This window comes from Scomber japonicus, chromosome 24 (genome assembly GCF_027409825.1).
Source record: "Scomber japonicus isolate fScoJap1 chromosome 24, fScoJap1.pri, whole genome shotgun sequence".
Taxonomy (NCBI): Eukaryota; Metazoa; Chordata; class Actinopteri; order Scombriformes; family Scombridae; genus Scomber; species Scomber japonicus.
In genome coordinates this window covers 8526624-8550991 of record NC_070601.1, presented here as the reverse complement: position 1 = coordinate 8550991, position 24368 = coordinate 8526624, and the positions used below count along the sequence as shown (strand labels likewise).

The window sequence follows — 24368 nt, the reverse complement described above, 5'->3', positions numbered from 1 at the left end:
TTTCTCTGTGGGAAATGTGTGTCAGACCTGATATTTGACCTCGATTTATTCTATATCTGTTGAGAAAATACTCATAGGAATTGCTTATATAACAGTCACATGTTGTAGTGATTTGAGTAAGCAGTGACAAATGACGGCTAATACACTATGTGTCATTTTGGAAGGCAATGACTAATGACATAGCATTTAAGCCCCTGAGAACTTGGCTTCAAATCTTAAGTATTTCTCAATGACATTAAATATTAATGACTAAATAAGCAAAAATCCAAAAATCAAGAATTATTATTAGCACTCAGCAATCAATTAATCTGCTTTGTCAGGACTATGTAGGTGAGTTTAAGTAAGTGACCAAGTAACCCAACAAATGCTCCAAATCCTAACCCTTTTTCAGCTGAGCCACTTTAAACCAGTGAGAAAAGCTTATAAAAGTAAAAAAAAAAAAAAGCAAAAATCTCTGTTGCAAAATAACCAAAACTTGGTTGGAGAAGTTTTAAGGGCCTTTGAGTTTGGAGGATGTGTTGTCATATTTCACCTATGTTGGCACAAAGACTCAAAGCAGAGAGAAACTGCTGCCTTTTCATTTAGTCCAAAAACATGAACGTCAGACCCCCAATTTCACAAAATAAATGCTGTTTGCTAAACAGTCGAGACATAAAACATTGCCAACTTCTAAAGACGCTGAGGCTAATTTGAATTTACCTGAATTCTAATTTTGAGGGGGGAAAAAACCATCAAGTGTTTGGCTTAGCCGCTTGGCCTGCTTGTGTCCCTTTTCTCAGCTCAACGCTCACTTCAGAGCCCCATTACTCACATCCTGACATTTCAGGTAAACAAGGCAGATGACGAAATGAATGGCTGGAAACAAACGAAACATGAAGTCAAACTCAGAGATTTATGTCCAAATAAAAGGCTTTTCACACTTTTGGTCTAAGTAAAAGAAGAACATAATAATAACATAAAAAGAAATATACAATATTAACATGAAATCAAGCTAGAAACAAGTCAATACAAGAAGACACACATTGATAGCTTAATCTTTTTTTTTAAAGTAAAAGACTCAAACAGTCAGGCATGTTGCCTTGACAGCACTTGTGTCTTAAATCATCTTTGTGGGGTATAAAAGAACTTTTAGCTGGTAAATTGCTGTAATTATCAAACATGCCCTTCTCATTTTGCACAGTCAGACCTCGTTGGCAAATTTAACCAGCAATTAAGAAAAGCTTTAAATGAATGACAAGTAATGGTGTGGCCCACATTACTAAGATGAGGACAAACAATTTGGAGAAAAGAGGTTGCTATGACGGGAAATGTGCAAGACAGGCGGAGGGGGGATACTGTATACATCATGAGCTTTTTGTTGAGGTTTTTAAAATATTTATCCACAATAGTACGGACATGTTGTATGAAAACTGAACATTTTTTAATCTTGTTGTCCCTTTTACATGTTATTCATTCATTACTGGTATTACCAGCTATCAATCGGGCTCCTTTGTCTCAGTTGGAGACATTTTGTAGACTTTGCACTGTCTCTTTGTTGTGGTCTGAAGGAGGAGGAGGAAGAGGTGGGGGCAAAAGATGTAAATGACAGTGTTTCAGAGCACTCTGTCGCCAATCATAAAGAAATTACAGTCCTGTCAGTCTTATATGCAATGTCCAAAGTGGCTCCTTAAGGAACGAGAGGAGAAAAGCTGAAGCTCCAGCTGGTGTACATGGATTTATTGTAGATGAACTCCTGGAGAGTTCTCTTTCCTGTGAAATCTGTCTCTTAAATCCTTATCTGTTAATTATCAGTCCAAACTAATCCAGGTAACCCTTTCCTAATGTTAGGAAGGAAGATATCATATTCATAAGTGAACTACATATAAAAATACACATCTTAGATGGTAAAAAAAAAAGAAACATGAGAATATTTGAATACTTAGAATTTCTTACATTTAATAATCAAATATACACAGTACATACAGCATAAAGACTATCCATATGATGTTTATTCAGAGAGAAACAGCGCCGCTGTGTGGGAAGTTTATAATACTGCACACATCTGGCTCCTCACAGGACAGTTATGAATTCTTTGCTCCTTATATTTCCCATCCTTTTTATAAATATATACATGTGTGAAACCAGCATTTGCCTAGAGAGTTAATTTCCAGAGTCTGTGTGAGTTATTTTTAGTCTCATAAGTATTTAAGTCAGGGGTGTCAAACACATGGCCCACCAAGGGGTCTAATCCAGCCCACTGGATAACTTTGCAAAGTATGAAAATTGCAGAAAAGTAATTCCAATTTTTCTGCTGCTTCAGAGATTTTTTTTCCATCCATACCAGAAAACAATTCTCTGAAAAAACTATGAATGAACCATTTATATATTGAACATTGTGCAAAATGTTGTCAATCAACAGCTTCTGTGCAAAATAACAACTGAGAAGTAATATTGTTGAAATTGCACTCATTTTTCTTAAACCATCTCAGGCTGTTCATCTGTTTTGCAGATATTATTATAATATTACAATAAAGTTATAATAAAATACATGTATTTGTAGGTTATTATGCAGTAGTTTCACTGGTCCAGCCCACCTGACTGTATGTATGGCCTTTGAACTAACATGAGTTTGAGTTAAGTACATCTGTTATAGCCCTCACTTTTTTAGAGTTATGGATCAATGTCATTCTGAAATGAATGAAGAGAAATAAATAACACAAAACATGACGAACAAACCCCTGGACAAATTGGCGTGACCTCTGACCCTTCGTAGGCGGGGCAACCTGGAGGAGACAGAGGGAGACAAGAAGCAGAGCTGGAGGTTTTTAATCAGACATGGATAAATGTTTTTAAAGGGAAGACGTTGAGCAGATAAATGTGGCTATGGAAGAAGAGAGCCAAAAGGTGAGTGAGATACCAGATACCTTTTACTCTCTTGCTAGCAAATCACCTAAACTCCGTCATTAATTAAAACGTCACAGTTACGTTATTTTTATGTGTTGTGAGATTAGTTTATCATACATTATAACTTTATAAGATGCATTTATTCCCATTCCTCACCTCAGTTTCTAAAAATCCGCAAAGAAAGAAAAATGCTAGTTTAAGTTAGCTTGTGCGGCTAATGCTAAGTGGTTTCGCCTGCTAACTGTTAGCATTAGAAAAGCTGTGATTTTATTTTGAAAGTTGCTGTTTGGCTGATTAAATATCGATGGCTGATGATTAGGAAGCTTTTGCAAAAACAGTTTGGGACTTTTTATGCAGAAAAATATTCACGGCGATTCACTTTGTTGTTAAAGCTACCCTCAAAATAAGCTAAAAAAGGATGCTAGCTAAAGGAGAAGATACACTTTATTGTGAAGTTCTCGGTGGTTTGTATTCGTATGCTTTATTAGATTTGTAAAATACATTATTGTCCATAATTTGAAGCTGCACCATTGAAATAAGATGATGGTTTAAAATAGTGCATAAATGAAAGCTGTTGTAAGAGTGACTTAACCTACTGGCTGCAGGTGCATCAACTATGTGTGACTTCAAAGACTGAAGGACTTTATTATTTAGTTTGTTGAATCTTTTAAAAGCTCTTTTCTTTGCTTTGTTCTTTTTGTGTATAAAGTAGCATTTAGTATAAGTCTACTGGTAGGGGTTTTTTTTTTGGTGGGAAAACACATGAGAGGCAGAGAGCTACACCACATTGCCTTGCATTTACAGTTGTTTTCTTTTCCCAAGTTGACATCCTGCTGTCCATCTCAGACCTGCAGCAGCTCCTCCACCCCTGATTTGCCCACTAGTGGAAACCATAGCAGCAGCAGAAACAGTGACAGCCCGACCCACAACCACAACCACCACCCCCGCCTCGGCACTGTCATCCCCAATCGGATATTTGTAGGGGGGATTGATTACAAGGTGAGAGGTGAAAACTTGGAGGATTGATTCACAGGTTTGGACACTAGAGAGCAGCAGAGCATGTGTGTGAGCTAGAGTCAGAATGAAAATGTGGAAATCAAAGTTGATGTTTTTTATATAAATCAGATGCCTCTTGATTTAAAATCCAATCGGCCATCAGTTACTTTTGTGGTGAGAACAATGTGTGTGTGTATGTGTGTATCTCCTAAAGGTTAATGAGAGCGACCTGCGACACGTCTTCTCTCAGCATGGTGCAGTCAAAGAGGTGAACATTGTGATAGATCGCTCAGGAATGTCAAAAGGGTGAGTAAATTTACTTCACGTATACAGTGTGCATGCAACCATGACTCAAAGCTTTACTCACACATTTGACATTATTTACTTGTTGTATGTGAGAGAAAACATACATATTTCACTCTCATTGAAAACAATTACAAAATCACTCTGTGTGATCAAGGTCCTAGACATCTTTTTTTACCCATTTGCACTTAATAAGCATCACAGATTTCATGTCTTTGGAGGCCTTATGATATTCAATGTGTTCAAAACTTCTTTGGGTTTGATCAGTGTTTTGGCAACATGTAGTATATGTCAATGAAATACCAATCAGTAAATCCCAAAACAGCCAGTTTTCTACTCATAGTTACTGGCTACTGTCACAATCCTGTACTGTTTTTGGCCACTGAGATTCATGTTTCTGTCTCTCTGAACAGATATGGCTTTGTTACATTTGAGTCCCAAGAAGATGCACTGAAAATCCTTCATGATGTAAGTAAAGCAGGCCATGACCGTATAATGAAAATAAATCTAAACTGCATTATTTATATGTAGCTTATCTGCCAGACTTTAATGTGGTTTCTAATCCTTTGACTGTTTTTGTTTTTTTTTAAGGCCAATGGAATCTCTTTAAAAGACAAGAAGCTCAGCATTGGTCAGGCTGTCCGGAAGCAGCAACCTTCAGGACAAAGTAAGTCAGCAGTCTGCTACTGAAAGACATTTGACAAAGTACCTTCTTAGTGAAATTGCCCAAAAAAAGCAATTGAAAAGGTGTTTTCATCAGGACCACAATAGGAACACTGAATTGAATGTTCTATTTTCTAAAGCATCATTTGAAAGGCTCAGTAAAAGATTCAGTATTACTGCTTTGTGGTTTTCTTCTTCTCACAGCTAAAAATGTCCCTATTGCTGCTCCCGACCATGCCGTGCCTGTGCCGATGTCTTGCGGGACCCTCCACCTGACTACCTCCACAGGTTATCCCTACACCTACCACAACGGAGTGGCCTACTTCCACTGCCCCAACATGAACCCTCCTACCCAACACTGGCCGGTCAGTTCAAAGCAGAAGGTTTTTTTTGTTAAGGGAGCACCAAGATCTTTAACCAGGAAGTGTGTGATTTTTGTTGTGCTTCTTCTTGCAGCATACTCCTCCAGTGATGCTTCCTCAGTCCCATCAACCTGTCTACCAGCAACCAGCATATCACCAATACCAGGTCAGATCCAATGGATATAGTATTGAGTAGCAGTTTACTGTTGTAGTTGAAATCATGTAATAGTCTACTCTATTTCTCCCTCACTCCCTCTCCAGTGTGTCCCAAACCAGTATCAATGGAATGTCGTCCAGGTAAAATAAAGCTTTACCTCCTTTTAAATTCAGGAGAATTTGGTAGATTGTTAATCTGTTGTGAATGTGTCTCTCCTCCAGTCGCAGATGCCCTCCAGTCCAGTTGTGTACTCCCAGCAGTCAGATTGTCTGTACCAGCCCACTGATGGAGGCTTTGTCCTGGACTCCATACCAGAGGTACGATGGTTGTTTAACCACAGCTGCAGTAGGAATCTCTCTTCTCTTTTTCACCCCTTACCTGACATAGAAAATCACTTAGAAGCACATGCATTTTATTGTGACTCTGCTGGTTATATGAGTTGTAGTGGAGCTCACTTTGTTGTATTCTCTTGCAGTTTGTGGAGTCCACAGCGCAGCAGGTTTACTCTGCGTATCCTCAGAGAACAGGGGGAATGACTCCCATTGCTCCGCAGCGTGACCCTGGAAAGGTAACAAATGGACCCACTGAAATAACAAATACCTTACATTACAGTGCATTGATTTGCATTAGTTTAGCTTCATTAACTTACCAAATAATGATGTTCATTCTCTGTTTACTGTACTACAAAACCTTACAAAGATGACACCAGAATACTTAAACACATCCTTTTAAACACATACATTTTTCCTCACTAAAGTTTATCAAAGCAACATCAAACAAGCTTTTGCCTTCCTTAAAGTAGGTTGTAACCTTTTTATACAGAAAAATGTAGAGAAAGAAGACTTAAGTTGTGTTCAGCCTGGTGTTAGCACTGCTGTTTACTCAGTTTAAGAAATAATATTATAATATTATTTTCCGATGTCTAGATGTTTCCACACTCGCGGATCCATCTGAAGTCAAAGTACCGCCGCTACGCCCATCACAAGGACTACCACTACCTACCAGAAGCAACAGAGCCACTCGACGCCTCCATGCTCTACACTTCTCAACCTTCTTATGTAGGCTAAACCCACAGACAGCCTCTCAGGAGATTTCATAGCCTTCTTTCTTAAGGTGATAATTTTGTTTGTTGCGCAAGTTCCCACCAACTCTCCACAACCAAGGTAAGCTTTCACTTTGTAAGCCTCACAGGTGTTACATAAACTCACAGCTCTGACATGCTTTGATCCAGCTGGTTGAAGCTCATATTGCACACTGTGAATTACAGTTAAAGTGGTCGCCCTTAATACAACTTAAACACAGAGAACATTTAGCAATTATACACATGCTTTTCATTGAATCAAACTTTTTCTGCATTAGCTAGTAGACATCATAACTTTGCAGTCTTTGGTTCATATTTTAAAATCTCACAAATGTATAACATTTAAAACAAAGATCTTGAATGATTCTATTTTTAAATCCGTACATCATTTCTAATTATAAAACATAAATTAAAATGTCACTAAAAATCTGCAAACAATACTTTCAAGTAGCTCAAATCTAGTCTCTCAATTTTCACTTGAACTTGAAGCGTTTCACTTTATTGTTACAACAGCGTAAATCTCAAAGCTCCACAGACACAAACACCATGATGAGAATACCACAGATGTATTTTCTTTATTTATTACCATGTCAGCTTTTTCTCTTTCTATCTTACTGTACAATGGAGGAATGCTGTCCACACTCAGTATATCAGTGACCACATTTATTAGTGGAAGGATATGAAAAAACTAAGCTAAACTAATCAGGCTCACTGATTAGTAGAACAGGATGAGTTACCAGTGTCCAGTCAACCACTCTCTGATTGGTCGACAGCCAATTCATGTTCAAAACAGTATTTTCTACAGTTTTCCAATCTGATGATGTGAAGAAATGTGGTGTGAAACCTTTTGCGCTGAAAATGTACAACCAAATAAGCAGCTGTGTCCTGCAGACTTGCTGAATTGTAATGTTGTAACAATAGATGTTAGAGCAACATGACTTCTACTGTACTTTTTGTATATTCTATATTGCATATTTAGCCATTTCTAACAGTAGGATTCAATGAGGACTGGCTGAGTTTTTTATTTGAGAAATCATTTTATATTTGGAAATACATGGAAGTGCACTAAAAGCAGAAGTATGGAAGGAGTGTTTTACAAATTGTAAATCGGGGTAAGAAAAATACATTTTAGAGCTAGAGTGCCTCCAGAGAACCTTTCTCTTTAGTGTAATTGAGTGAGCAGAAGGAATCCTTCTGCATGCTGTCTTCAAATCTGCTTACCTACATAGGGAAGTTTTTTATTCTTCTTGCACCAAATTTGCAAAATCCACTGGTTTTGACCCAGAGGTACCAAAACAATCAACAGTTGTTTGCAAGTAACCTTTTAAATTGTTTAAGGGCTCAGAATCTCAGAATATCTGTAAGTGCAGATTTGATATATTTGTTGCCCATTGCTCTCTGAACTTTATATTTTTTATTTCAGTTTGAATTTGTTTGTGCTCCTAAATAGTTATGTCATGAATAACGTTCATTAGAAATACGTAATAGAGTACCTTGAAAGAGTAAGTACTAGGCAAATACTTTTTTTTTTTTTCTTCCAAGGTTACATGTATAATATCTGATTTTAATTTTTGGAGAATTGTCTTTCTCTCATGGCTGTCCCTTGTTCCATGTCATTTGTCATTGTAAATTAGTTTGTATGTTATTTTTATAGTCTTTATAAAAGTTCCTGTTGTAGTCCAGTTCAAGATTAAAACGTTATGTTGTTGAGTTCAAATGGCGTTTTCACATATTAAACAAGCCTTCATTAACCCTCTGGGTACTGAGACACTTTCTTACCATTACTGGTGCATTCAATCTTCATATATAAACATTTATATAAAATCAGTACTATATGTTAACAGTAAGACATTTAAATAGTTTTTGCAGTACAACATGAACTATTGGAATATATATTCTGCAGTGATATCACATGACATAAGAGTTGTTTCAACATTTTATACATTTTTCTACACAAGCCGACTTCACTATGTGCAAATGTTTACTGTCTTCACATTAGTAAACTGAGGCCTCAGATGAAAAACTATTCATAAAGTCTTCATTACACAGAAACACAGAATTATTTACATTATTACCAGAACTGCCCACTTTTGTTTCTTGGTGTGTTTTTATGTTTTGTTTAGATTTTTTAAAATGGAAACCAGCATTTGCTACTTCACTCCCACCAAGCTCATTTTTCCATTGTTTAGTAATAAAATATTATAATAAAATATTAGAATATATTTCATGATATTATAAAAAAATAAAAACAAAATTTAGTGTACATTTTAACCATTGACATGTATTTGCTTCAAATTTAAGAGACTCAAAATATCATTAAATTTCAATTAGAAACAACTGTTTTACATTCATGTGCAACTATTCTTAATTTAAGTATACATTATATTACATTTTGGTAATATAACCATTTAGTTCAAACATATTTTACTGCAGTATCACTTGGTCCTAATAGGATTTAATTCATTTGTCATATTTGCTCAGTTTGCTCAACTATTAATGTTGTACTTCAGGTAAAATGTACCTAAAAATGAAAAATGTTTCCTGTGGTGTAGTGGCTGTGTTTTACATATACAGCTGTTCTACATTTGTGATTGATTGATTGATTGATTGATTTATAGAGAATGGAAACCAGTTGCCTCTGATCTTTAATTAGTTTGTTTATAGACTAAAAAGTCTTAGTGAGATTTAGGATGAGAAATGATTTATTTATGTGGGCATCCTATGGTATAACAAGAGGGGGGAGGGGGGGTCAATAATGTGCAGTCTAGCTCATGTGCATTGATGAATCAGGGTTTTTATCTGTATGAATGGGATCAAGATCTTGGCAGGGTGGCAAAAGCATCAAATGCTGGCTCATTAGAATGACAAAAGATCCAATCCTGTGACCTTGAGTTGAGGTTTATAAATTAGCTGTGTGTCTCTGTGTCAGCTGTCTGTGCAACGTCATATTGTGTGGACTTTTAATATTTTTGCAGTTGACAGTAACCTGTCCATCGTGTGTAATATTGGACTGTAAAGAAGTAAAGAACATTATTCTAGATGTATAAACTACATTAAAAAATCTGTACTTTTAAAATGAAAGTAAAACTAAAATAAGCTTGTGATTCATAAAGAAACCAACCACACCAGTTTTTCAAAATGTAGAATTAAGATATATACAAACACTCTATTAGGGACAATAAACTATATCATTAATTCATTAAAATCCATAAAATCCATCTACTTCTCCCTCATTAAAAATGTCTTTGAATACATAAATATATTTAATTTCCAAAATGTAACCCTAACCCTCCCTCATTGTGAAGTCCAGTCTTAGTGGAGGCTTCAAGTTTCTCCATCACACTTGTGCAAGTTGAATATTGGACTATGATTGGCTTCAAATGAGTTGTGATATCACAAATCAGGCCTGCCCCTTACAGTTACAGATAGTTTATATATATATATATATAGTCTACTTATAAGCAGATAAGAGCATTTGTAAGTGTATAGTATTTTCAACATTTATAAAGTCTCCTATGAAAACACACTTTATAATTACATATAATTATATAACCATAATAATTATGTTTATATTGTAATTCATTGTTTGTATACCATTATGGAAGATTTACAGTATGATTTAAAGTTGTTGACATACAATGGATTATAATACAATACTATACACTTAAAATTATACAATACACACAGCAACCTGCCAGCTGCAGTACCTTTTTAAAATACAGATGACAGAGAGAGGAACATATATTTAGATGATATTCCTCCAACTGCCTGTTTGAATGTTAGTGTTGCACTGTGTCAAAGCTGCAGTACCATGAAAGACCAGAGAGAGGAGCTCCCTCACAGCAAATCCTGGGCTAGTTGCAGGACATGTTTCTTTTTCTAAATGGAATAAATAGGATTAGTCAATGTATGAAATGTTTCGTTGTAGTTGTCCTGGTGCCAGATGATTAAAAAAACATTCCAAATTCCATTCAAAACTTCTATATAGTTTGAAGCTGAATTTCTATGAATATCATTAGAAAGCTCTAAAACAGTTGTACACAGAACACAGAAGAACACAGCATAAGAAAGCAGGACAGAGGACAGCATGTACATTAAGTCAAGATTATTCTAAAGGTATTCACTAATACGTATGTACACAAATATCACATACTTACTGTCAAAAACATGGTCACTTGGATATTCAAAAACATACATTTTTTTACTCTGTAGATAAACACTGACAGATGACTTCATTATTAGTAACCCTAGTGAAGGAGAAAAGACAATCACACCTTTTAAGAGGCAATAGGAAATATTTTGAGGTTGTGTAACCAAGTTTTTTTTTTTTCTCAGTTCATTGTAAAAAGAAAGCCAAAAGTGGACAGAAGGATAAACCCATTCAGTTATAAATGAATTTAGCTGGTTTGAACCCTGTGACAACCTTGGGCCGCCCCATTAAGAAAATGACACATACACACCTTTTATTCTGTTGACATTCATTTTAGTTTTTTGCAGTTGTTGTTGATTCCATATACAACTGAATAATTAGCAGCTCCTTAAGTTTTTATGTGCAGCTATAATAAATACACTCTGACAGTGTGGAGGTGAAGGGGAGAAATGACACTTGCGGCTCCATAAACTTGCTCTCAATCTTTTTTTGAATGAAAAGGACACAAATAACAAATAACGCCTGTTATTTTGCTGATACTGTGAGCACTGACCCCCCGGGTCACTAGCACACTGGTGTTTTGATCAATAGTGATGAACACGTGAAAACTGGACAACAATAACTCATCATCACACTGTGCTGCGTCGCTATGCATAACCAGATTTGTGTTATAAAACCTATTTGGATGACAATACTTTATGCTGTGCCATCAGACAGCTACTTAATATAAAAGGAGAGCGGCACTGGGAGCATTTATTGAGCATCAGTCTGGCCCCCACCAAAAGAACAATGGGAAAGGTAAGCTTATAATTTGTTGTTACTTAAAATTTAAACATGAAAGCCTTGACATGTAGTAATAGTTGATAATTAATTAATGCAATATTAAACATTTACAGATCATATTCTACGAGGACAGAAATTTCCAGGGTCGGCACCATGAGTGCATGAGCGACTGTGCTGACCTGCACACTTACTTCAACCGCTGCAACTCCATCCGTGTGGAGAGCGGCTGCTTCATGGTGTATGAGAGACCCCACTACCTGGGCCACCAGTACTTCCTCCGCAGAGGAGAATACTCAGACAACCAGCGCATGATTGGCATCAATGACTGTATCCGCTCCTGCCGTCTAATTCCTGCGGTAAGCCTCATTCAGCTGGTAGGAAGGAAATGTCATAGCATGTTGATTCATTGCTGGATGAAATAACAGACTAGAGGAGAAACAGATATATATAATATGTACATTAAACTGAATAATGTAGGAAGTGAAGGAAGTGAAACAGAAGGATAAAGCAATTAAACACAATCTTGACAGTCAATCCAGCTATTACCTCTACATGAAAGCCTAGCTAGGAAATATGGGAATTTATAGGTAATATGTAATATGAAAGAACATGCAAAAATACAGAAAATAGATGTAAGTAGGTTTACATTAATGTACTGTTTGTTAATGCACACCATAGATCAGTCCAGACATTGACACACAAAATTAATTCATCCATTTGTGGCATGCATACAACTTCAGTATGTGCTCACTGTGGTAGATAATTGCATGCTCTCCTTGAAGAAACTTGTGTTTCTAATCTGGCAACTGTATCAACAAACAAAAACTATGGGTGGAGACCAATTTGAAGGACTTTTCTTAATATCAGCAATAAAAAAGTAATGTGCTGGATAGAAATTCCTGAAACCAAAAACCTCAACCTTCTGAACTGGACAGTAAGATATCTGATGTTTGTTAAACTCCATCCATCCAGCTCTCTACTCAACTTAGAATAAACCTTTTACTTTTAACCTGCACCAAGCCAAGTGGGAATTAACTCTTAAAGCTTTCCCAGGATGTTGCATGTGTTCACAATCGACCACAAAGCATTACTGCACACTATTAAGACTAATAAATGTTGCTCTCCTTGCAGCACCGTGGCTCCTACAAGATCAGGTTGTATGAGCGTCCTGACATGAGTGGCCAAATGCAGGAGGTGAACGACGATTGCCCCAACGTCCAGGACCGCCTGCGTATGTCTGACATTAACTCGTGCAATGTGGTTGATGGCCACTGGCTGATGTATGACCAGCCCAACTACAAGGGCAGAAACTACTACGTGAGACCTGGCGAGTACCGCAGATACAGCGACTGGGGCGGTGCCAGTCCAAGGATCGGCTCACTCAGACGAATCACTGACTCCAACTAGAAGTCTTTCAAACTTTCTTCATCTCTCTGTTCTCAATAAATATGCTGGGCTTTAAACTGTGTGTGTCTCTGTATCTAAAATATATTAGTATAGTATGTTTCTATCATGAATTTTTCTTTAGCGTGTCCTTTTGGGTTGAATGTGAAATAATATTATCGCTTACAATAATTGTCTGATCAGATTGGCAACCTATACTCCTTTCTCGACTTAAAAAGTTCAACCATGACACGTAAACTTGAACCTAAACAAAATGCCGTTGAACCCCTCAAACCAAAGAGTCTCATTAAAACAAAACCACAGTGAACAGTGTTTTTTTGGGTAGATTTATTGACAGAACTTCACATGAACAGTGTGGATATCAGCATCGCTCACATAGTGATGCGTCTGATGGAGCCCACCCTAGGACTCATGCTTCCCCACTCATTAAACCTCCTGTATTCACCAGGGCGCACCAGGTACTGGCGACCCCTGTAATGGGGATGCTCATAGAAGATCCAGTAGCCCTCCTTCACATTACAGGAGTGGATGTCGTTGAAGTGGAAGCGCTCATACAGGGAGGGGCAGTCATCATTCAGCTCCATCATCTGGCCACTGAACTCAGGGCGCTCGTAGACCATCATTTTGTGAGAACCTTGGTGCTGTGGAAAAGATAGGGTGATTTATTAGCTTCTAGACCAGTGAGGGGTTATCAAAAGAAATACCTACGAGGCCCTCTGAATGAGTCTCACCATGGGGATCATACGGCAGGAGCGAACACAGTCATTGAATCCCATCCAACGCTGGTAGTCAGGATAGTCGCCCTTCCTCAGGAAGTACTGGTAGCCCATGTAGTTGGGTCTCTCATAGACCATCCAGTCACCGCTGTCAACTCTGATAGAGTTGCAGCGGCTGAAGTGGGAGTGCAGGTCAGAGCATTCGCTGCTGCACTCATAGGAGCGGCCCTGGAAGTTTCTGTCCTCGTAGAAGATTATCTGGAAACAGATCAGTTGAGGGATTTTGAAGTGCAGATAATTGTTGGTTGAAATGAAGGAACATATGTATACTATACCAAGTGGAAAACCCGCTTCCAGTTCACCGGTTTCGGTTGAGTAATCCACGCAGATATGCAGAAGCACAAAAGACACGCAGCAAAACAAGCAGCCTTACCTTACCCATTGTGTCGGCTAACCTTCGTCACACTGTAGCAGCAGCCGTGGGCTCCGCGCTGCCTTTATAACCCATGGATGACCCATGTCATTGTGATTGAGGACAATGACCGAGCCCGTCAGCTTTTTCTCACTGAACATTTTTTTTGTATTTTGTGTGGTCAACAAAGCATATCAGCTGTTTTCCTTTGAGCAGAGGTTTCTTTTTGAATTTTTTTTTCGGTTGCTGATGAAACACTGAAAAATATGAAATAACATTGTAACTATTATAGGATATAATTATTTTATGTCATTCTAACTTTGAGATTTGGCCAATTAGTAATGTGTGAAATGTGTAGTTAGTAAAAGGTGAAACTTACATTTGTTTGTCCAAAGTTTATTTCTTCATCTCAGATTTACAAACAGAACCAGTTAAAAGTTTCTCACTGAAGTGAATGAGAAGGTGTGTCCAAACTTTTTACTGACACTTTACATCTTTAGTGTCTTTACACAACAGAACAAGCAACATTTTAAAATATGTTAAATCCATTTAAATTCATTTTCTTTCAAGATTGTTTAATTTTATTGTTTAATATTTATAATTTTATTCCACTGAAATAATACATTACATACAGACATAATATATTTATACAACATATTTATTTGGACATTGTAAAAGCTTCATTTTTGAGAACATTTAACCTGATGCTACCGTATAATCTGTAATCCTGTGAAGTGAACACAAGCACTGCCTTGCGTCTGCACACAGCAGCAGCTTTTATATGATTTACAATTCAAACACGATTAATTTCTTCATGTCAGCATTAACAACTTGTTTCTATACTGGCTGTAGTTTTACCAGATTTCCTTTTGTTTGGCCTCAATCCCCATATTGTGATATCTTCTATGGAGTCAGCTCTAGAATGTTATTTCAATACAGTCCGCACGTGACAGATTTTATACAGTAGAGTCGCTCGACTGTGAGCATCAAGTCAAAACAGCAGTTAAACACACTTGTATCGATATATTCTATTTGAATATGAGCAACATTCTGTCTGATGAAATATATTTAAATAGTTTTTGGGTTTTTATACGTTAAACATCCATCAAAGAGTGACATGCTGGATGTTGTATTGCATCAGTGGACATGCATTTAAAAAGCCAGTTACAGTCACACATTTACATACATTCAGCTGTTATGTAATACATCTGCAAATCACTGATGCCAGCACATTTAAAAGTCATATTCCCTCATATACACCTGCATTTCTTCTGTTCAGTGTGCACTTAAAATAGAATAAAAGTGTAAATTTCATGTACAGCTGCTACATGATAATTATTAGTATTATCATTATTATTATTATTTATTCTTTATAGCTTGTTAAAGTGAAAAAAAAGCTATATAATTCCTCCCTTTGTACTAATAAATGTATCATTGTTCATCTGATTTCAACCACAATGTATTAGTAATGCTGCTGTTCAATGTCTTGCTTCAGACAAAAATGCAAAATCAAAACAGTGAAAATCTTAGAGAGACACCCGACTGAACATAGCTGCACATTGTTACTGTATAAAGGTCATTGTAATGGGAAGCTCTTACCTCACTGCTTTTTTCATAGTAACTGCAAAAATGGCAGCCTTTTAATTGTTTTAACAAAGAAATAGGTAAATGTATAGGTAATGCATTTAGGTTTTGTTTTTGTTTTTTTTACAAATTGTTATATTTGTAGTCCTGCACAGATATGATCCCCTAATATATCTTATGTCACATTATACATTACCACAGACCGCATATATGTTTCTATAGTATAAGAAGTATAAAGCTATCAGCCCTTGGTGTTGTGTAGTCAGATATGGGTTGCTGTAAATCTACTCTGTATACTTTATCCCAAGTTGCACAAGTGTATTTGTATTATATTGCATGTGTATTTGCCAAATTTTGGGAAAAGAACCTTATTCCTATCGTTTCCTATTAGTGAATTCAAACATTTGCCAAACACTACACTTCAGAGTTACACATTGCATTTGGAAACGTCACACAAATATGCAGCAAATCTTTTTTTTATTGTCATCACAGAGTAAAAGAGGTAAATTCACTGGCTGGATTGTACAGTACAACTAGAACTACATGCAAACAAAGCACAAATCACAGTTTCAGGATAAAAACAGGGGTCCTTTTTTGCCTCTCATTTTGACAAGTTGCTCATATTCATAAAACAAAGCATCTGCAAAATGTGTTAGCTGAATAAAAATCATTAGACATTTAAGATTCTGTGATGCGCCTGGTGGAATTGAACTTCATATCGTCGTCTCTGTTCAACTCCCGGAGATTCCTGTACTCTCCTGGCCTCAGATAAAACATCCTGCCCTCAAAGTTTGGCAGCTCAAACATCAACCAGTAGCCCTCTATCACATTGCAGGACTGCATGTCAGGCATGTGGTAGTTGTCCTGGATGGAGTCACAGTCGTCGGTCAATTCATGCATCTGGCCTTCGAAGTTTGCCCTCTCATAGATCCTCATCTTAAAGGGCCCCTGGTGCTGTGAAAGTGCAGAATGTCAAAATGGAATTAAATAAAATGGTAAGACAGCAACTAAACACATTTCTGATCAGACTGTTCCTCCACATCACTTTATCTTTCCCAGGTTGATAGTATTATGCACGTATTTACCACAGGGATAATGCGGCAGGACTTAATGCAGTCATTGAAGCCAATGGTGTTCTGATACTCAGGATACTCTCCTCTTGTCAGGAGGTACTGCTGGCCCTTGTAGTTGGGTTGATCATAGACCATAAACTTCCCGCTCTCCACCCTGCAGGAGTTGCATCGGCTCAGATGGGAAGCTATCTCAGAGCAGTCGCTGATGCACTCATACGAGCGGCCCTGGAAGTTTCGGTCCTCAAAGAAGATGATCTAGAGAGAGAGACACAGATTGTGTAGAGGTTCAGCATTTGAAAACCTGCAGAGCTAAATATTCAAGTGAATTCTGATGATCAACTAGCACAACAGAATTATACAGTGCAATATTTTGGACAGTAAATAATGACCGAGATTGAGGTAGTATATTTATGATTATTCTGGCTGGTGCAGTATGTACCCTTCATTACCTTTCCGCTCATGGTCACACTATTTGATATCTGTTGTTATTCTCACTGGCGCGCTGCCTTTTATGCATCATGTGACATCAAAAGAATCTGCCTCTCAATTGTATGAAATAACTGAGTCAGCTCATCAGTCCCTACTGTATTATACATCAAAACCATGAACACTGCAATCACTTCAATTAAGCAATAGTGGTATGGATGTGGACAATGACAAAGCAAACTCTTTGAGTTGTCTCGTCAAGTGCTTTTGCAATTTATTGCATACATTTGCATTTCTGCACTATTATATTCATTGTTAAGTGGGACTTCTTAATATTTACAGAACAGTGTATAACGGATTGACATTTAGACTGAGACAAGATTAAATGAAATGCTTTGATAGATATAACGTTGTGCACAGCAATATTAATAGTGATGGTGTTCTCTACGTCTGCTCAAACAGCTCAGTGTGAAGCTTTGACAACATTTTTGCTGCAGTAGCTGCTCTAAGGATACAACAGCTTCCACTGTAATATTACTGTTGTGAGGTGTAATGAATCAGATGATAAAACCAAAAACCAATCATGCCACATAGATATATTCTGTAACGTTTTGCAAGTGCTTTTATTAATATAAAGACCGTATTTGTAGATTTGACAATGCACACAGTGTTTCATTACAGAGGTAAAATGCCAACACATTACAAAAAGCATAGAGGTTCTTCAAGTCAATCCAGCTATTATTCATATAGCCTAATGTGACAAATCACACATTAGCCTTTAGGTGACTTTACAATCTGTGCAGCAATACAACACCCTCTGTGATTAGACTGTCTTCAAATGCAGAACTCATTCAGAGGCTTTGAGCATGCAAACAACCAGCTGTTGAGTTTATGAGACAGACTTCCATGGTCCTTATTTGTATTTACAATAATCCTGTGATGGATAACGTCAATTTTCTTGCACATTTTTTAAAATGTTGAACAACTAAAGAACCATTTACCTTGATACATCCACCTCATAGCACTTATTGAGATACCTTAATTCAAGATTCAGATGTTAATTCTTTATTTTTTTTTAAATATGCATGTTAGTTGATTTATTTATTTATTTTCAACATGCCAGAGTTACAAAATAAAATGCATAGGCAGTGATACATAAAATAACCGTTGAAGTGTCAAAAGGGGCGTAGGATGAAGTAAAGAGCTAATCCTATTATTCCATTTCACCTCTTCCTTCATTCTTTCTGTCTGTCCAATATTTGATTTTGAAAGATTTGTTTAAACTTGCATGTTCTGCATGTTGTTGGTTGCTGTTTGGTTATTGTTGATTTGTAACTGATTTGAATAATTTTGAAGTCAACCTGGTCCATTAATTGTATTATTTTTATTTTGATGAAGAGTGGGTGTGTTGGTGGTTTTATTAATATTTTATGGCTCTTTTTTAAAGAATGAAGATAGGATCTGTGTTTGTTCTGTATGTGTTTCCCCACACTTCCACACAGTAGGTAATGTATGGGAGTATGAAGGAACAGTAGAAGATGTATAGCGGTGGTTGATTAGGAGATCTTTTATTTTACACAATATTGCAGTTGACTGTGATATTTTTGTTTCAGTATAATTTATGTGTGGCTTCCAAGATAATTTGTCTATTATTACTCCAAAAAGTTTGATTTCAGATACTTTGAATTTCTATATGTTATATATGTATTGCAAGATTCTTGCTTTTGTTGGTTGACTGATTTTCAAATATTATATATTTAGTTTTGCTTAAATTTGGTGTTTGTTGATTCAAATCAAACCAACTCTTCATCTTCTTCAATTCTTTGCCAACTATATCCAAGAGTTGTTCCAACTTATCATTGTTTCTTTGTTTTCTGGAAACCATCACATATATTATTAATGTAAAAAATAAACAACAATGGTCCCAACACTGAACCATGGGGAACCCCACACCCAACCTTGCCACAATGTGACATTTGGACAAAACGTGAACCTCCCAAATATTCAGGATCAGGGTCCAATGAGTTGATTATTATGAAAACATAGGCAGAAGATGTACCATAACTATGTATACTATACACATACATAATATACATGCACACTTTCACACTTATAATACTAACATAATTCAAATGTTTTCATGGACTGCATCAAACTGTATTGTGAGACACAGTCGTTTCAAGGACGTTCTTACAACTGGAAAATCGCTTTAAAAAGTTATTCTGAATGAAAAGCTGGTGTTTGCAATAATATGTACCATGTAGTATATGCATCAACAAAGCAGGCCCAATGGGATTAAGTAATGACTGATTATTTGGGAATTAAAGTTTCAAAACTTTCCCCTCTGGCTAAATTGCAATGCATATACTATATGCAAAGAAAGCAACAGAGATACTTTAAAATATGATCTTTATTTTTGCCTACAGCTTCTTTAAATGACTGACAATCAGCACATATCCATGATGCGTCTAATGGAGCTGATTCTTGTCATGTTGGGCATTCCCATTTCTCTGAAGTTTCTGTACTCTCCTGGCCTCACGTACATCATGCGGCCTTTGTAGTTGGGCTGCTCAAACATCAGCCAGTGGCCGTCCATCACGTTGCAGGACTGGCAGTCAGACATGAGGTAGCGATCCTGGAGAGACTCGCAGTCCTCCATCAGCTCTTGGTTCTTGCCTCCGTAGTTGTCCCTCTCGTAGATCTTCATCCTGAACTGTCCTCTGTGCTGTTGTGAGGAAGACGAGACATATCAGTCCACAGATTCTCAATGACAGTTAAAACAACAGAAAAGCAACTAAATATCTTACCATGGGGATCATACGGCAGGAGTGAACGGTTTCCATCATGGGCATGCCCATCATGCCCATCATGCTTCCCATGCACTGGAAATCAGAGTACTCTCCTCTCCTCAGAAAGACCTGGTTACCCATGAAGTTGGCACGGTCATACACCATAAAGCACCCATTTTCAACCCTGCAGGAGTTGCAGCGGTTCAGGTGCATGTGGATGTCGGTGCAGTCACTGCTGCACTCGTAGGAACGACCCTGGAAGTTCCTCTCCTCGTAGAAAATGATCTGCAGCGAAAAAGACATACCGTTGTGAGATGACAACTTCCCAATACAGGTCTTCTGAAAATGCATTATTTGGCTAGAACAGACTATGTGTTAGTATGTACTTTACTGTATATACCCACTTAGAACCTTTGCCTTGCACAACTAATGAAATCAGTGCATTAATACTTTTAAAGCAATAGTTGTTTTTTTTTGTAATTTAACCTTTATTTAACGATGAGAGTCCCATTTACATTAAGACTCTCTTTTGCAAGGGTGACCTGGTCAAGACAAGGCAGCAGCACAAATAAAAACACTTATTGACAGACAGAAAATACAAGAGGAGACAAATTTAAAAATTTTTAAAAAATGTTAAAAAACATATGATTGTTACCCTGCCCATGATGACGGTTGTTGTTTTTGCCCTTGGTGCCAACCTGATGCCACTTTTATATTGACCATCGGGCACAGGATACCTTGTGTACTTTTGTGTGAAACATCATGACTCATCACGAGGTTCACATGAACCAGCATTCAGTTTTACAACAGACCTCAATAGTTATTATTGTATGTTGACTGTAGGATAGTATGGGGGCATGTCAGGTCATGCCAGAAGCAGAACACTACTCAAATTACTAAATTATTTATTTTTTTACATTTCAAATGATACAAGGGCAATGTTGTTTTGTGGCTTTCATTGTGCATCTTGCAATCTGATGAATGCCTTTAGTGTTACCACAAAGTCCAGTCTCATCCCTTGAACTGATGTTTTCACACCACATAGATTTTTACAGAAGAGATATTAAGTAAATAGTTGAATTTGCTGGAAGATTGCATAAAACACAATAACTATTGCAGATTCTGACATATGGTAAAGTCTGCCACAGTATAGTGCTGCGCTGTGCTACAATATAGAGTGATGAGTCAAAGGTTTCAGCACAAGCCACGTGGAAACACTGCGGCTGTGCAATGTATAAAAAGGGAATAGGGCCAACGTTGAAACTACATCTGAGTTTTTGCTCACTAATATCATGACCATGGGCAGGGTAAGTGAAGCTTTCCAAATCAGAGAACACTAAATATTTTTAAAGTAATAATTCACTGCATACAAACATGCATCTAACAGGAGTCTTAAGTCTTCTTAAAATATTTCTTATTGTTCTTCACAGATTATCTTCTACGAGGACAGGAACTTCCAGGGTCGTTCCTATGAGACCAGCAATGATTGCCCTGAGCTGACATCCTACCTGAGCAGGTGCAACTCCTGCAGAGTGGAGAGCGGCCTCTTCATGGTCTACGAGAAGCCAAACTTCATGGGTCACCAGATGCTGGTGAGGAGGGGCGAGTACCCAGACAACCAGCGCCTGATGGGAATGACCATGAGTGACTGCATCAGATCCTCTCGCATGATCCCCATGGTAGGTGCACGAGATTAAGCACTTAGCCACAGCAGAGATCACAAGAGCTAGATTACTTCACATTGCTGCAAGTCTGGGCAACGCAAAAAAAAAAACAGCTGTATCAACAGCACCAACTAGAAAAGGTCTCAAACCTGGCAGTAAATCTTTTGCATTACAATTTTTAATCTGCTCAAGAGGAGTCCTGTAATACTGACTGAGCTAAAAGGGCAGTCTCCTCCATGTTGCACTAGCAGCTTTTCTATTGGTCAACAGCACCAAATGCCAAAGTCCTGCACAAATGGCTACAAGCACATTTAAATGAGCATCGGGCTTCAGACTCATTTTTGACCTTGGGAAGATATCTGTAATAAGATATTCTGAACTCAAGGACAACTAAGTAGCATTTCAGAGCTTTCAACTGTTGATACTTTGGAAGGATCCACTGGTTTTAGGCTGCGAGATGCGGTCATGGAAAAACTAGTTGGTGGTGACCTTGAGTTTAGAAAATGTCATCACAAATTTCACTTTGATCAGACCATCGTGATACAATGATGCTGCACAGAATTTGGTGCAAATATGGCTGCCATAACTGTTATTTGCAGTGGTTTAAAAATGGCAACAATAGTTTTACGCTCTGACACTGGTTAGTCCAGTTTCGATTCTGCAAAAAGAGTCCTAATACAGCATCTCAAGGATGAGACATGAGTTGTATGCACACACTGTGAATTTTAACACCTTTTCCATGTTTCACACCTGAGGCTGGTCCTGTTTAGGAAAATGTATATTTTAACAGCTTTGAAGAGCTGAGAATGGCCCAGGCTACTGAATTTGTATTGTTACCGCTATTTATCTTTCAATATCAAAGTGTTTTTGTCATGATGACAGGATAATATAAAACAAACAAACAAACAAATTTTTTTCTGAAATGATGTGGTCAAACTCAATCATTGCGACTGTGGCCATTATCAGTTTCTGTACACCAGTGTCGTTACACAAGTGTATATATTGTAAAAGCTGTAATGTGCAGATGTGACGGTTGAAATCAATACCAATAATTTCCCTGCTGTTTTTTCATCTACAGCACAGAGGACCCTTCCGTATGAGGATCTATGAGAGGGAGAACTTCGGTGGCCAGATGCACGAGCTGGCTGACGACTGTGACAACATGCAGGATCGTTTCCACATGTCTGAGTGCCAGTCTTGCAACGTGATGGACGGCCACTGGCTGATGTTCGAGCAGCCCAACTACAGGGGCAAGATGCTGTACCTGAGGCCAGGAGAGTACAGGAACTTCCAAGAGATGGGAATGAACAACATGTCCAGGTTCAGCTCCATGAGGCGCATCATGGACTCCTGTTAGTTCAAACTCTAAATGTACTGGTTGGAAAAATAAAGCAAGCTGAAATCTAATGTTTCTGATGGCTGTCATTTAAGTACAAAACATGCATTTTAACAGAGTGAATTGTGACTCCTAGTGGCTGGGCATATGCAGTTTTGAAAATTCCTCACTGACTTTGAGAGGGAGCTATTGAAAAAAATCAGGATTTGTTGTTAAGGGGCTAAAACCTACAAAACCAACAGATACATAAATATTGTGTATCTGTTATTTCCCTTATACAGAGGACAATATTTCAGAACCAAAGCAAGAATAATTGCTATTGCCAGTGTTTGATCCTTCGCACACCTACAGTAAATCTTACCCGTCTGTGGTTTTTAATCTTAAAAGGTAGCAAACTTGCAAGTGCTCTGGTGTTAATTTGCACTTTAATAATCAAAGTCATACACTACTAAGTGACATACTAAACACGGTGTAACAAAAAGTAACAAACCAGGAGACAACGTATTTGCCGTAAATGAGTTAACCCTCTGCAATCAAGTATGTCATCAATGCTACATTAGACCATGTTCTACAAAACATTAAATAACTTGATATCCACAAGCTTTTTTTGTCTGAACCATGAGATTTTCAGCTTTCCATGGCACTTTGATGGTGCCTTTACGACCATCAGGGCTGATTTATGGCGCATGCAATCTAAGCTTGCCTGGCTTCACATGTCAAACAGATTCGGCTATTTTCCAATTATATGTAACACTGATATTCATTTTAGAGGTGATAGTGAACAAAATACAAACAGCACCATATTTACTGTATACATACATTGTCTCACACAGAACAGAATGCAAATAAATGGCTGTAACTCAATGAGGAAAAGATGAATTTGTACCAAACTACACATGCAGCTCCAAAACACAAAATACAACTCCTCACTTTGAAAAAACAAAAAATCCTTACTTGACTATGTATGTAGTTATCAACCAAACAAGTTTTTCCACTAGGTATTTTGTCTTGTCAAATATGATATGCTAACACAAAGGTAATGTTTGATGGTGACTTTACACTGCACCAGAAAGAAAGGGCAGGATCCTCTGAATCATAAGATATATAACACTTAATACTCACTGAAAAAAAATCATCTCAGAATTGGAGAAAATATAAAACTATGTCCAGGTGCTTTTTTGTATAGGTAGGTTTTAGAAGAATAGCCGCTTTAATTGCTTTTCATTTTCAAATGTTATAATGTGCAAAAGTGCAGAACAATCAACTACAATTCAAATCAGACCAGTCAATCAGAATTTACATAAACAGTACCTCACTCAGTAAAGTTTCTTCTCAGACAATATTAAATAAATACTTCAATAATGACATAAAATGAACAGAGGAACCTGCAACAAGATACTATTAATAGTTCAAGAATAAAATATAAAACTGAATATTTTTTTCTACTCTTCTTATGTCTTCTTACAAACTTTTCTGGAGGCAATGTCGGTTAGCATTGAGCTAACTTACCGAAAAAGACCGAGATTACGCTTCCCTCAGTGCACACTTGCCTCCATCCCAGCTGCTCTTGAAATATATGTGACATG

General features: G+C 37.4%; 6 protein-coding genes across 7 annotated transcripts; 3 read left to right on the top strand and 3 right to left on the bottom strand.

Annotated features, from left to right (window-relative positions):
* The first annotated feature begins 2862 nt into the window (after nucleotides 1–2862).
* On the top strand, nucleotides 2863–6431 carry LOC128354040 (protein boule-like). Its single transcript, XM_053314283.1, has 11 exons — nucleotides 2863–2883; nucleotides 3730–3882; nucleotides 4094–4185; nucleotides 4596–4650; nucleotides 4774–4849; nucleotides 5050–5210; nucleotides 5302–5373; nucleotides 5469–5504; nucleotides 5586–5681; nucleotides 5840–5932; nucleotides 6291–6431. The coding sequence occupies exons 1-11, from the start codon at nucleotides 2863–2865 to the stop codon at nucleotides 6429–6431; spliced, it is 996 nt and encodes a 331-aa protein (XP_053170258.1).
* Nucleotides 6432–11384: 4953 nt separating this feature from the next.
* Nucleotides 11385–12785, top strand: LOC128354168 (gamma-crystallin M2-like). Of its 2 annotated transcripts, none has more exons than XM_053314432.1 (3): nucleotides 11385–11393; nucleotides 11492–11731; nucleotides 12510–12785. In XM_053314432.1, the coding sequence occupies exons 1-3, from the start codon at nucleotides 11385–11387 to the stop codon at nucleotides 12783–12785; spliced, it is 525 nt and encodes a 174-aa protein (XP_053170407.1). The 2 variants fall into 2 exon arrangements, with proteins under 2 accessions (XP_053170407.1, XP_053170406.1); XM_053314431.1 differs by having other exon boundaries at nucleotides 11492–11734.
* Nucleotides 12786–13153: 368 nt separating this feature from the next.
* Nucleotides 13154–13940, bottom strand: LOC128354177 (gamma-crystallin M2-like). Its single transcript, XM_053314441.1, has 3 exons — nucleotides 13932–13940; nucleotides 13514–13756; nucleotides 13154–13423 (listed from the first exon to the last, which is right to left on the bottom strand). Exons 1-3 carry the CDS (start codon nucleotides 13938–13940, stop codon nucleotides 13154–13156), a joined length of 522 nt encoding a protein of 173 aa, XP_053170416.1.
* Nucleotides 13941–16172: 2232 nt separating this feature from the next.
* On the bottom strand, nucleotides 16173–17028 carry LOC128354354 (gamma-crystallin M2-like). Its single transcript, XM_053314591.1, has 3 exons — nucleotides 17017–17028; nucleotides 16580–16822; nucleotides 16173–16448 (listed from the first exon to the last, which is right to left on the bottom strand). Exons 1-3 carry the CDS (start codon nucleotides 17026–17028, stop codon nucleotides 16173–16175), a joined length of 531 nt encoding a protein of 176 aa, XP_053170566.1.
* A 2411-nt stretch (nucleotides 17029–19439) lies between these two features.
* On the bottom strand, nucleotides 19440–20446 carry LOC128354387 (gamma-crystallin M3-like). The gene is made up of 3 exons (XM_053314623.1): nucleotides 20438–20446; nucleotides 19801–20067; nucleotides 19440–19718 (listed from the first exon to the last, which is right to left on the bottom strand). Exons 1-3 carry the CDS (start codon nucleotides 20444–20446, stop codon nucleotides 19440–19442), a joined length of 555 nt encoding a protein of 184 aa, XP_053170598.1.
* A 628-nt stretch (nucleotides 20447–21074) lies between these two features.
* On the top strand, nucleotides 21075–22803 carry LOC128354324 (gamma-crystallin M3-like). Its single transcript, XM_053314561.1, has 3 exons — nucleotides 21075–21089; nucleotides 21213–21461; nucleotides 22525–22803. Exons 1-3 carry the CDS (start codon nucleotides 21075–21077, stop codon nucleotides 22801–22803), a joined length of 543 nt encoding a protein of 180 aa, XP_053170536.1.
* Nucleotides 22804–24368: the final 1565 nt, after the last annotated feature.

Coding starts and splice junctions, on each gene's coding strand:
- LOC128354177 (XM_053314441.1), bottom strand. Junction 13,424..13,513: donor CCTGCCGTATGATCCCCATG/GTGAGACTCATT, acceptor TCTTTTCCACAG/CACCAAGGTTCTCACAAAAT.
- LOC128354387 (XM_053314623.1), bottom strand. Junction 19,719..19,800: donor CCTGCCGTATGATCCCCATG/GTAAGATATTTA, acceptor TCCTCACAACAG/CACAGAGGACAGTTCAGGAT.
- LOC128354324 (XM_053314561.1), top strand. Junction 21,462..22,524: donor CCTCTCGCATGATCCCCATG/GTAGGTGCACGA, acceptor TTTCATCTACAG/CACAGAGGACCCTTCCGTAT.
- LOC128354168 (XM_053314431.1), top strand. Junction 11,735..12,509: donor CCTGCCGTCTAATTCCTGCG/GTAAGCCTCATT, acceptor CTCTCCTTGCAG/CACCGTGGCTCCTACAAGAT.
- LOC128354354 (XM_053314591.1), bottom strand. Junction 16,449..16,579: donor CCTGCCGCATTATCCCTGTG/GTAAATACGTGC, acceptor GCACTTTCACAG/CACCAGGGGCCCTTTAAGAT.
- LOC128354040 (XM_053314283.1), top strand. CDS start 2,863: ATGGAAGAAGAGAGCCAAAAG. Junction 4,651..4,773: donor CACTGAAAATCCTTCATGAT/GTAAGTAAAGCA, acceptor TTTTTTTTTAAG/GCCAATGGAATCTCTTTAAA. Junction 4,850..5,049: donor GCAGCAACCTTCAGGACAAA/GTAAGTCAGCAG, acceptor TTCTTCTCACAG/CTAAAAATGTCCCTATTGCT.